Here is a 14,035-nt window from a genome sequence, read left to right as displayed (position 1 = left end):
GAGGCTACAATGCTTGATAAGAAATGTACTCACTATCTTGCCCATGTAATTGTAACCCCTCTGTACAGTATTTTCACAATAAAAAATAAAAAAAAGAAAAAAACAACCAGAGCAAAAAGGGTTGGAGGTGTGGTTCAAGTGGTAGAGCACCTGCCTAAGCAGCATGAAGCAATGAGTTTAAATAACAGTACCACCACAAAAAAAGAAAGAAAATGACTATATTCAAATGAAGTAAGATTATCAGTAAACAATTCATCCAATCCATGTGAAACCCCAGAAGTTCTCAGTCAGATAACCTTTTGCCCTGAATACTTAGGAGGAAATGCCGGATTTAGTTTGAAACTATGTTAGAATTCATTAAAAATCGGTCCACCTCCTCCAAAATTCCCAATGAAAGTAAAACTACAAGTAAGGGCACATCCCTCATAATCTCTTCTGGTTTTGAGTTGATGGATATTTAATTAACCTTTCTTCTTCTGTTTTTTTTTTTTTTTGTCAGTCATGGGGCTTGAATTCTGGGCCTGGGTGCTATCCCTCAGCTCCTCAGCTCAAGACTAGCACTCTACCACTTGAGCCACAGTGCCACTTCTGGTTTTCTGGCTTGGGGAGGGTGTGTGGGGGAGTGGTATTGGAGATAAAGAGTCTCACAGATTTTCCTGCTGGAGCTGGCTTTAAACAGCTATCAGCCTCCTGAATAGCTAGGATTATAGGTGTGAGCCACTGGCACCCAGCCTTTTTTTTCTTGATGGTTAACTGGAGATAAGAGTCTCATGGACTTTCTACCCTAGCTGGCTTCAAACTTTGATCCTCAAATCTCAGCCTCCCCAGTAGCTATGATTACAAGTCATGAGGCACAGGCACTGGCACTGGCTAACCTTTAAATTTTTAATCACATTTGTAATTTATTTTCAACAAGTGTTGTTGTTCTTCTCTTTGTGTCTGCTCTTCATTCTTTTCATGTCTACAGTCATGAAACCTGACTGTTTAAGAGACTGTTTAATAGATGTGAAAAATCATAATAGATGTAAAGAATCATGATCAAGAACTGGGCATTATGTCTCACACCTCTGATCCTTGCTGCTCAGGAGGCTGAGATCTGAGGAGCCAGGTTCAAAGCCAGCCTATGCAGAGAAGTACATGAGACTCTTATATCCAGTTAACAAGCAAAAAGCTGAACATGAAGCTGTGGCTCAAGTGGCAGAGCACTAGCCTTGAATGAAAATCAGGGGGCCCTAAGTTCAAATCCGACTACTGGCAGACACACAAAAGTTTATCTCAAAATAAATACACCTTTATTCTACAGTTAAGATAAATTCCTAATTTACTTTCTACTTTAAATGTTAACACTACAATGCATGTGATTTGAAATTCCAGGATAAAGTTAGAATTTTAATCACATTTACTAAAATTTTATAAACCTTTAGCAAAACAGAGACCTTAATACTGTTGGTATATAAGAGGTGCAGCAAATGCACTGAATGGCTCTTACATAATGACTCATCTTACTGGTACATTTCCGTTTGTGAAATGTGGTCTGTGTTTGCTTCCTGTCTATCATAGAATAAAGATTAATTCTCACCCCAAAAATTGTCAGCATGAAAAATACAATCTTCGATTATTTTGTTCCATCATTGGGATAAAGCCTTAATTTACTTTCTGCTCTACAATTAACTCACAAATATTCTTCTTTAACTTTCAACTAGCTTGCCTTTGTCATAGGGGGTGAGGGAGTTGGGGTTATATTCCCACATGTTTACAAGATGCTCAGATCAATCTCACCATCTTCCCTTCTTCCTCTTACATGCTTTCCTAAAGCAATTCAACATATTTCCTTACTCAGTTTTCAGTTGCAAACGAGCTATTTTAACTGTAATCATCCTCTCCAAATATTATTTTTAAAATAATATGTATATCATATGAGGTCATGTGACAGCTTTTAATTACTGAACCACTTCCTCCAATCCATCACCCAATACCATAAATAGCTCATCATAAATCAGGTTGGAAATGTCTATTATGTAATAATCCAGGGCATAGTCAATCAAAAATATGTTTAAATATATCAAGCATCTTAGCTTTTTTTCAATCAAAGAAAATTATTATCTTAAGAGCTATTATATCATGTAAGCATAGTAAATTAAGAAAGTTTTGGAAAGATAATACTTTCAGGATTTAAATGTATGGCTCCAGGAAGTCTTGGTATTTCACTCTGTAGATTGGCATCCTGAGTCATCTTTTTGGGTATTTATGGAAAGGCATTTGGCTGACTTTCATTTTACTTGGAATGGGAGCCACAAACCAGGAAGAAGACTCTATTCAGCCAAGTTACATAAACAAAATGTATCATAGTTGAAACACTTAGCTATGCTTTGTGTCAGCTGGTCTATTCTTATTCTTCAACCCAAAGTACAGGAGAAAAGTGTTCCATTTTTTTGAATTACAAGCTGTTGATTACATTTTTATGTAATTTTCTCGCAAGTGAAAAATTTCTAGGAAATCTAAGATCCAAAGAAAAAGAACTCATCATCTTGTTCCTTCTTAGTTTTCCTCAGTTCTTCTTGCTAAATTTCTAAGACTTACTCCCTTCCAAACATACTTCCTTCCGTGGTTGACAAGTCAACAGATCAAGAAACAATGTTCTGGCTACATGCTAAAAATGAAGCACTAGAAATGCAAAAATAACTCAAAAGGAATATATATATATACATATATATATATATATATATATATGAAACCTCCCTCACTGCATCTAAATTTCACTTGGGTAAATTTAAAACAAATATACATAATAATATCAGAGCACACAGAAGAGCAATAGAAAGTATTGAATCATTATTTTGCTGGGAATAAAATCTAGGCACAAGAAAGTATAAGTTGTACAGTGGGTTGAGAATATCTAGAAGGAGGCTCAGGAGCTAGATTTATATTTTGTTATCTTCAGAGATGAACTATGGCATTGAGAAGAAAATGCATATCCATGCTTCTGGTTCTGTTCATTAGCATAGGGATGAGAACTGCAGTGATTCTGAATATTTGCTGAAGAAATTAGATGAATGCATGAAACACTGGTGCAGGGACTCACTCTGGCAATGATACCAAGGAAAATGACAGAGATGGAAGAGGAGTTGATGGGATGACACAAAATTCCAGACAGGAGGTAGAGTAGACTTTGACAATAATAGGAGGAGAGGAAAAAAAGGATGAGAATACAAAAAAACAAAACAACCTGTTGCAAGGGGAAACTAGCCGGGTTGGATGTGTCGTGAAGTGTGGCTGGCACCTTGAGAGGGTTGAGAGACACCGGGAGATTTAGTCATCTACTCCGGGCTGTGTCTGCAGGCTTTGGAGATGACTGATGTCAGGAAGGTGGGTTCAGATTGTGGGCTGCATGTCCAGCCAGCTGGGGTCCAGATGGAACAAAACTGACAGGAAGAAGACAGGCAAATGGGTGCAGCATGTGCTTCCCACTGGTGTGTGTGCTGCCACCACCACCACCATGGCCCTGGCCTGCCACCATCCCTGGCATCACACAGTCCCTGGCCTGCCACCACTACCACCGTGACCCCTGGCCTGCCAACACCCCTGGCATCACATGGCCCCTGACCTGTCACCACCCTTAGCATCAGACCCATTTCCTCAGCCTTTCAACTGAGACTGTTCAATGCAGAGCCTTAAGCCTCCAGCTACAAATGCACCACTGTCTCCTGGTTCTGAGCTTTCCAGCTTCTTGGAGCAAGCAACTTCTGGATTTCTGGCTTGCCAGTGTGCACAAAGCATGGCTGAACCAGCCAGACTCCAATTGTGTATGCCTACCTAAGAAGTCCCCTTTGGTAGTCATATGAGTTACACAGCTGTACATATTGTGTTACGATACACACACAGACACATGCACACACAGATAAACTATTCACCGATTTTTCTCTAGAGAACACCAGCCAATACCACCTGTGGGGTGACAGGCTTGGGAACTGTGTGAAAATAAGGTCTAACCTGAACTGAGAACTTGTGTCTGAGGCAGAGCGAGGTGTTGCTCTCAGAATAAGGGGTAAAAAGACATGGATCCTCCTTCCATTCTGCTGAGTCCAAAGTGGGGGACTGCATCCCCAAAATTCACTGCAATTTCTGGGGCTGAACTCATGAAAACTATAGGCAAGTGCAAAGAGTACCTCTTTACATGGAAAAATTTACTCTTACAGCTCCTTCAGATGCTATGAGAGCTGATAGACCATCCTGAAGACTACCGGCTCTCTTCTCTCCCCACTCCAATACAGTCAACTTACTGCAGCCGGGTCCCTGCAGCACAGGTCTCGAGCTAAGAAGTCTGTGTCGCAGTGGATTACAAGTTGGTGAAGTTCTATCTATTAAAAAGAAATAATAATTCACAACATTAATTTCTCTGAGAATCACAGGAAGAAAGAACAGCCTTGTCTCTAAGAGAAAGTATTTAAATATACATATATATAATGTATATAATACATATATATGTAAAAAAACCCTTCAAAAGAGGTTCTTTAGAAGTAATAACTGGCAAGCTGGGCACCAGTGGCTCACGCCTATAATCCCAGCTACTCAGGAGGCAAGGATCTGAGAATCAAGATTCCAAGCCACCCTGGGCAGAAAAGTCCATGAGACTCCTATGTCCAATTAACCAGCACAAAGCCAGAGTGGAGCTGTAGTTCACGTGGTAGAATGCCAGCCTTGAGCAAAAAAGCTGAAGGACAGTGCCCAGACCCTGAGTTCAAGCCCATGTGTGCACAATGCTGTTTCTACAATGAAACCCCACTGTGAGTGGTAGGGGGTACGGCATGGACATTTACTATCAGTGACCTGGACTCACGTTTTCAGGGATTTTTCCTGTCACTCTACCCACAGGAAAACATCAGGCTTTCTAGTTTACATAATCTCACTTGTTTTCTAGGCAAATGTGATTTTTAAAGGATCTTCTCCTCTGAGTTCTTTCTAGCCATTTTTTCTCATCCAAATGATTACTGACACACTTAGTGACTATTTCTGTTCAACAGAATCCTGAAAACCCATTATAAGGGATGGAAAAATGGCCTGCCATACAACGCAATTGCTACTTTGAATGTAAGTAAATAGCCTATTGTTCTTGATTGAAAACAGCAGATAATCTGGAATCCTTTAAGTTCATCTTTGTCTAGCCCTGTGTATTTGAAACATATGTCTTTTTTAGACAAAGCTTATGTTTTGAGTTATATTTTTATTTTTACTATGTTACATCTAATAATCTTATTTTTATGGAAAGGAATTATCACATTGTTTTCTGCTTTCTGACTAGAGAAAAGAGGCAAAACAGAAGACAACAGGCTCACGCCTGTAATCCTAGCTACTCAGGAAACTGAGATCTGATTGTAGCTCCAAGCCAGCCCAGGTAGGAAAGTCCAAGACTTTTATCTCCAATCAACCAGCAAAAAGTCAGAAGTGCATCTGTGGTTCAAGTGGTAAAGCACCATCCCTGAGCATAAAAAAAGCTAAAGGAACTCGAGCCCATGCTTCAGCCCCAGTACTGCCATGCAAAAGAATTGTTATGCTTTACACATGGCATACTGAGCTGAGAGGGGCAGGGATGTAGCACTGGTGGGAAGAGATGCGAGGCCCTAACTTACAACTCCAGTGTCACTTACATCCACAGGTCTGCCGTCCGAAGCCCGGGAGGCAATGGCTGTCCTTCCTCGCGGGTCCGTGGTGGCTTGGACACTGGTCTGGCGGCTTGCAACCAGGCTGCAATCCACGTAGACAGAGATGGTACGGGGCTGCACACTGATGCCCAGCTTGTGCCACTGGCGGTCAAACAGAGGGCGGAGTTCCCGGTTCTTAAACACGTAGTTCAACGTATCTCCTTCAGCAGCTCGAAACATAAATTCTAGCACCTTCTTCCCTCCATCAACTGTGATGGAAATCTGCAAATGGGAAAGTTATCTGTAAATGTTTTAAGAGTCATGATGCAAAATTACTGATGCATGAACCCTAACTGAAGCACTGAGTAATGTTTTATGCTGTCTATTAAGTTTGGTAACACAAACCTCAAATGGCTCAAAAGTGTGGCACTCAGGTAAATGTCAATCATATTCCTTTTCAGAATGAAAATGCAAATTTATATAAAAACTACAATTCATATTTCAAACTATACTGCTTCACTGATATTATGTACACACCCAAACATAAACTTATACATAAATAATTCTATCTAGGTAACTCGAGGAGTCAAAGTCTAGTAATTTAAAAATAATAAAGGTACGATTTTATTTTGTATAAACTGACATGAACTTTTTTGACCTTTTAATGATTTGCCTGGTGAAAAGAATACATTTAATGTAAGTTGACATAGTCTCAGGTCAATCTTCCCATTATAAAATTGTAACTGTATTAAAAGACAAAAGAGCCCTGCAACACTCTGCATAGGAGCAATATGAATGCATAATGGTAGCAAGTAATTTCTAAGATCCTTTTAAAAGCAGCCCACATGTCCTTCCTCCACAAGCTTTCCTAGACTCCCCACCCCTGCCAGGCCTGCCCCTCACACCCCACCCCTGCCAGACCTGCCCCTGAGAGACACCACCCCTGCCAGGACTGCTCCTCACACCCCACCCCTGCCAAGCTGATCCTCAGAGATCCTACGTCTGCCAGGTTTGCCCCTCAGAGACCTCACCCCTGCTAAGCTGCCCCTCACATCCCACCCCTGCCATGCCTGCCCCTTATATCACCCCTGCCAGGCCTGCCCCTCACACTCCACCCCTGCCAGGCCTGCGTCTCAAGAGACCCCACTCCTGCCAAGCATTCCCCTCATACTCCACACTTGCCAGGCCTGCCCCTCACACCCCACCCTGCCAAGCCTGCCCATCTCATCCCACCCCTGTCAGGCCTGCCCTGCTCTGGCTCATGCTCACCTAAATCCTACATTCATGGCATAAACATTCTCCCAGACACCTTCCCCTTACACTCTGTGCTCCATAAGGGCAGGGATTATGATTTTTAAGTCTCTTATTCTGCCAGGTAAGGAAAAAAATGTTTAATTAAATATTAAGAATATCTAGCCAGCCCGGTGGCTCATGCCTGTAATCCTAGCTACTCAGAAGGCTGAGATATGAGGATCATGGTTCAAAGCCAGCCAGGGCAGGAAAGTCTGTGAGACTCTTATCTCAAATAAACCACTCAGAAAACAAGTGGCACTATGGCTCCAGTGGTAAAGTACATGCCTTGAGCTGAAGAGCTGAGGACAGTGCCCAGGCCCAGAGTTCAAGCCCTATGACCAACAGAAAAAAATAATAATAATTCACCAAGGACTGATGATGAATCACTTGCAAAGTGGTATTGTTAGTGAGGGACAGAATCATTTAGAAGAGTAGTTCAGAGTGTTCAGACAGAGCTAAAAGGTATCTGGCCCATCCCATCTACCAGCTCATCTCCATGGTTAGATGGCCATATCCCCGCTGAGTCCTCTCAAACACACAATGTTCAGATTCAGGCTCCCAAACTGAGGCGCAGAGTGCATCAGTACAGCTCTCCCAATTTCTTACCTGTGGCACATTCTGCTGGTTTAAAATCTGCCAGAGGAACCACCGCTCTTTCCTGGTATTTCTCCGCACACGAAACACGGCTGCTACAGCATATTCCTCCGGGAGGCCTTCTGGAAATACCTTACTGGGAGGAAAGCGAAGAGCTACTGTGAGGAGGCTGAAGATGGCAAGGAGAGACTTGCACCATGGTCTTCCATGCAATGTGTCGTCTTGGCCACATTGTTCTCCATGAGCTTATGATTTATTATTCATTGTAACAGCAATACAGCCAACAGAAATATCGAAGCAGCCATGCCTGTATTTCTTAGGTGATGTTTATTCTCCTCTCCCTTTTTGTGATCATCTGGTATGGTGTTAGAGCTTGGTACACATAAAAATAAGGGACAAAAACCAAGTACTGGTGGCCTGTAATCCTAGTGACTTGGGAGGATGTGATCTGAGGATCACAGTTCAAAGCCAGCCTGGACAGGAAAGTCCCTGAGACACATCTTCAATTAACCAACCAAAAGCCAGAAGTGGAGTGGTAGCTCAAGTTACAGAGCACTGGCTTTGAGCAAAAATGAGTACCTAAGTTCAAGCCCTTACATCAGTATACACACACACACACACACACACACACACACACCACTAAGAGGTGAGACTCTAGTCTATTGTGATGTTCTCTCCTTCAGTGCCTGTTCCAGCAGGAGAAATCTGAGCATTCACTGCAGCCTGACAAACAGTCATGATCTACCTGGACAGAAAGCCTCCTTCTGGATTTGAATTTCAAAACACACTGCTGATTAAAAAATAATGCAAAATTTTCAAAGAAGTTTATCATATAAAACTCTTGCAAATAAGATTTCTTACTACTAATTCATGATGACACCAAATGTAATAGAGAGATATTAGCTTGAACTGTCATTCTTACAGATTCTTTTTTTTATTGTGAAAATACTGTACAGAGGGGTTACAATTACATGGGCAAGATAATGAATACATTTCTTATCAAGCGTTGTAGCCTCCTCCTTTGTTTCCCCTTCTCATCCTTTCCCATCCTCCCCCCCCCCCCCTCCCCGCCCAATCCTCCCTGCGCCCCCCCCACCAAAGTTGTAAAGTTCGTTTCAACATAATGACCTGTACAAGTCTTACAGATTCTTTTTATCTGGTTAGTAGATATAATCCAAAAGACAGTCCAAATATCCCTCTACCTCAGTCTCATTTCTCAGTACTGGTCTCTGTATGAACATAAGGAAACTCAGGAAACAAGTCCACAATATGGATACATAAATTTACCTCACAGTGAGACATATCTTTAAGCTGACTTTTAATTTTATTTTTATTATATCTTTTGATAACAGAAATCCTGCTTTTCTTTGGAAAACAAAGAGCTAGATAGTATTCTATATATATATATATATATATATATATATACATACATATACATATAAAATATCATGTACACGCTGAGATGGTAATTTCTAAGTTTGAATATTGCTCTAAACTCTGCAGATATTATGAGCTATTGGAAACAACAGCCACGTGCCCCACAGAACTCTCCTCTCTCTGTCAGCCACAGTCACGTGCGGGAGATACAGGAAGGCTGTGCGCAGATCAGGTGCCAGTTTGTTTCCTTGCTTAGAGAATACACACACACATACAAGTTGTATTTATATGCAACATGTGTATGTATATGTGTACATGTGTCTGTAAAGAAAGAGAGGTATCTAGCACACCCCACTTCTGATGATCTGACCTCATGATAGTTCGATATTACAATGGTGTAAAAATATATTCACTTAGCAGAAACAATGCTATTTGAATTTTGATCTCTTATGGATTGGTGATATGCAGTGTGTTATACTTCTCAGATCCCCACTGGCCCTGGGATCAGGAGGCCAAGAGACACACGCTCAGCAATGTATGGATACAGTGACAGAGACAGAGATGGATGGAGATGGAGGTAAGGATATGAAGGTATGTAGATACAGACATGCCTATCCCTACTAAATAGATGATAGAATTTTACATCAGGAAGAACAAAATTACATCACTTGCAAGAAAACAGATGAATCTGGAAAATACCACAGCGAAAGAAGCCAGACCCACACAGACTAAAGATGCATGTTCTCTCTCATGAGTGGGTCTTATAATCCTATAATCACACAGAGGCACATGCTCGTATACAGGATTCATTGACTAAACAGAATCTACCATCTATCCATGGAGTAAACCCTTCAATTAGCAGACAGTTTAACAAGAATCTTGCACAGCCAGGCACTGGTGCTCTTGTCTGTAATCCTAGCTACTCAAGAGGCCAAGATCTGAGAATGTAGTTCGAAGGCAGCCTGAACAGAAAAGTCTGTGAGCTTTTTTTTTTTTGCATTTTTTTATTTTATTTTATTTTATTTGTGAAGATACTGTACAGAGGGGTTACAATTACATGGGTAGGATAATGCGTACATTTCTTACCAAGCATTAGTCTGTAAGCTTTTTATCTGAATTAACCAGCAAAATCCCAGAGATAGACATGTGTCTCAAGTGGTACATCAGCCTTGAGTGAAAAAGTGAAAGTAAGATACCCTGAGTTTGAGCCCCAGTATTGGCACACACGCACACACATGGATGCACACACGCACACTGCACCAGGTGTGCACACGTGTACACACACACACACACACACGCACACACACACACGCACACACACACACGCACACACACACACGCACACACACACTGGATAGGCCTGAGGAAAGGACAGAAGCAAAAAGGTATGGAACAGAAAAGCTTTAAAAATCTCAGTCATGAGTTCCAGATGAATGCAAACTTCTGGAAGCTCCACACCTCTGGATCTCCTCCTCCCTCCCGAGCCCTAGTGCCTGCTGTGGATTTCCACAACTCAGTCCTTTACCCAGAATTTCTCCTCTCTCTGCCATGGCTGCCTCTTCATGGGTTATTTCTCAGACTTTATTTCCATTCCTAATACAGGAATTGACCCCCACTCAATGTGCCACAAAATCTAGAGCCTATGTACACTCTGTTCCACCCTTGAAGAGCCTGTGGGCTAACATGAGAGCCGCATTATGAGTATGGGGGTTCAAGACATCAGTCAGCTACTTGGGAAAGAGATCTGGAGATTACAATGTAAACGCTCTATCGGGACCAATGGCTAAGCATAATAATGCACACCTGCCATACTGGCTCAGGGAGTGACAATGACTTGTGGGGTAATACACACCTGCCACTCCAGCAACATGAGGACACACAGGACAATCACTGGCCAGGCCAGCCCAAGCCTAAAGTGAGAGCCTGACTTGAAAATAACCAGGGTGAAAAGGGGCTGAAGGCCCTGGGTTTACCCTCAGTATGCAGCCAGCTGCAGAAAAGGGTGTCCAGGGAGCTTAATTGGGTAGAACAATGAGAAGCTTGTGGAATGGGGCACCCAGCGACCCCCAAGCCTGACCCTGAACCCCAGAATGATGCTAGACTGTGAGTTCTCACATCTATCCAAGTGCTGGGCTGCAAGATCAATGAAAACATGCTAAAAAGCCATCAATCCTGCTGGTCACGCTGTGGCACAAAGTTCTTAAATAATCATTCATTAGATCATGATAAACCTAGGTCACCTGGAGATTTCGAGAAGTATGATTTCAACATTTGCCTCTAGTTCCCATTGCTTAAAAGCTTTTCTGAAATCCTTCAAAAAATGATCACTTTAAGTCACTTGATTTGCACTGCTTTGCAGCAACACAATGTAAGAACAAATACAGCCCTGCACCCGTGTTTTCACTGCAGGGGGACAGCCATGCCAAGGCCCGACTCCTCAGGAGACTGAAGTGGGGATGGCTGTGTCCCCTGAGGGCCACAGGACCGGCTAAAACCCAGGACCCGCTCCCCACAGCTGCGAGCTTGGGGACTGAGATCGGAGATGCAACAGAGAAAGACATCCTGACGCAAAAGATAGCTGATTTAAAGTCACATTTAATACTTCACAACCAAATCTCAATATTTGTGGTGCTTTCTCATTTAACATTTAAAATATTTTGTATCTCATGAGTACTTTTATAGCAAAAATTATTAATTAACATCAATTTTATAAATTATTAATTAACATCAATCTGGACTAATTCTACTCTGAAAATATACTTCAATTTAGTTATATAACCACTATTAATTGTTAATAATTTTATGCTTAAAATATATACTGAAATCACTTAACAGTGTTTAAAGTGGGAATTTTTTCTTCAGCCAAGTTTATGAATAAAATTCTTGTAACTTTCCATTTGTTTCAGAGATTTGCATTTTGCTTTCAATTTAAAAATATTTTCCTTTCTTAGGTAAGCTAATTTTTAAAGAAATATTTCTAACCTCTAAAAATATAGTGTAAAACAATTCTTCTCCTATTGACCATGCTTCATGCTTGTCCCATGCAAGCACAATGTAGTACAGAGGGATTTGTCCAGGTCTTGCCAAAGTTTCTATAATAGAAAGGGCCTCTGTTAACAGAGAGATAGAATGACAGCTTGCTATGTCCAAGATAGCTATGCTTGAATGTTTCTGAATGGAGTGTAATTTCCTACAAGAAACTGTATCCATTGCTTCGTCAGTGATACTCCCATTAAGAAAAATACAGTTGATCCTTACTCTCCAAATTCATGTAGATGTGTGCATGCACAGGCAGCCACGCACGCACACGCACACACCGAAGTTCTCAATGGAGTATTTTCTGCTTCTATTCAATTTTAAACACATTAACTCTAGTTCAATGTCTTAAAATGCAATCATCATCTATCTACATATGTTATTGTTAACCTACATTTGAAGAGCTTAGGCTCAGTGAAACTTAAATGTGATTAACCATTTATTTTCTGTCTATTTTCTGCATACTAATGAGTTTTATGAATATTTTTGGACACATTAGGGCACAAATATATGAAACTAACAACGATCAATATAAAAATCAGTATTTAAAAATGAGGCCAGGTGCTGGTGGCTCACACATTCAGCTGCTCAAGAGGTTAATATCTGAGAATCATAATTCAAAGCCAGCCCAGGCAGGGAAGTCTATGAGCCTCTTCAATTAACCAGCAAAAAGTTGGAAGTAGAAAAAGCTAAGGAAGAAAACCCTAATCCTCAGTTTAAGTTCCAGTAAACATTCACACTGACACATTCACACACACACACACGACTACATAAAAGTTATGAAGTCAGCCAGGCCCCGGTGGCTCACGCCTTTAATTCTAACCACTCAGAAGGCCGAGATCTGAGGATCTCGGTTCAAAGCCAGCCCCGGCATCAAAGTCTGTGAGATTCTTATCTCCAATAAAACACTAGAAAACCGGTAGTGGTGCTGTGGCTCAAGTGGTAGAGCACTTGCCTTGAGCTGAAGAGCGCAGGGACAGCACCCAAGGCCAGAGTTCAAGCCCTACACCGACAAAAAAAAAAAAAAAAGTTATGAAGTCAAACTGAAGTCATTCCTAATTATTCCAAAGGCTCTGAGACCCCACTGCAAGAAGAGGCACCAATCATAGGGGAAGTGGTAGAGGATCAAAATCGGACCTCCCTGAAATGAAACCAAACAGTTCGGCAGAAGGCAACGTTCAAATCAGAGATCGAGGACAAGAAATAAATGTTCTCAAGAGATTAACAGTGGAATGCTCCCTCTTCATGTTGGAGTTAAGTTTCATTTTCTTTATATTTTCTTAATTATATTATCTTTTAAAAATATATACTTTCTATACTTTCTCAATGAATAAACCTGCTGAGCTTGTGGCCCATGTCTATAAACCCAGGTACACAGAAAGTACAGGTAGAAAGATTGGGTCTCAGCCAACTTTGGGGGGAAAGTACAAGATTCTAACTGCAAAGTAAAAGCAAAAAGGCTCAGAAGTGTGGCTCAAATTGTAGAATCCCTGCCTAGCAAGCATGAGTGAATCCCAGAGTTCAAACCACAGTACCAAAAGCAAAGAAAAAACCATCCTAGTTCAATTTGGGGGGAGGGCAGAGGGGGAAATAACCTCTGAAATAATTTAGAAGTTGGCCCTGTGTTTCTCAAGAAGCTGCATGAGAAAGAATCTTACATACCTTGCTCCCTCCACTCCTTTCCCCAAAGGCCATGTTCCAACACCAAGTAACATGAGGAGCTTTGTGATACTGGGAAAGACTCACTCTTTTCCATTATCATAGGCGCAAAACCCGTAACTCCCACCAACACCAAATTCAACACTGAATCACTAAGAGAGGATGTGAAGCACTACAAATGAAAATTTACTTATTTCAGTAGACTCTCCATACACTTAAAATGGAATAGCTATTTACAAAGTAATTGTTACGGTATGTGTGGAGCTCTATTTAAAAAAATAGTTTTACTCAGCTTGGTATTGGCATAAGAACAGACCTCAGGACCAATGGAATAGAACTGAAAACCCAGAAATGAACCTACAGACCTATAGCCATCTAATCTTCGATAAGGGAGCTAAAACAATAGAATGGAAGAAAGACAACCTCTTTAGTAAATG

General features: G+C 41.2%; 1 protein-coding gene across 1 annotated transcript in view; it reads right to left on the bottom strand.

The window, feature by feature from the left end:
- Window positions 1-14,035, bottom strand: part of Col19a1 (collagen, type XIX, alpha 1) — a 223,976-nt gene that overhangs the window by 174,921 nt on the left and 35,020 nt on the right. Inside the window, exons 4-6 of the mRNA XM_013032266.1 lie at window positions 7,539-7,662; window positions 5,646-5,921; window positions 4,281-4,358 (exon numbers count right to left, since the gene is read on the bottom strand). Of these exons, the coding sequence (XP_012887720.1) occupies window positions 4,281-4,358; window positions 5,646-5,921; window positions 7,539-7,662 (478 nt within the window). The remainder of the gene's footprint in view (window positions 1-4,280; window positions 4,359-5,645; window positions 5,922-7,538; window positions 7,663-14,035) is intronic.

The sequence above is a fragment of the Dipodomys ordii genome, unplaced genomic scaffold (genome assembly GCF_000151885.1).
Source record: "Dipodomys ordii isolate 6190 unplaced genomic scaffold, Dord_2.0 Scaffold152, whole genome shotgun sequence".
Classification (NCBI taxonomy): domain Eukaryota; kingdom Metazoa; phylum Chordata; class Mammalia; order Rodentia; family Heteromyidae; genus Dipodomys; species Dipodomys ordii.
This window is presented reverse-complemented; position numbering and strand designations above follow the sequence as displayed.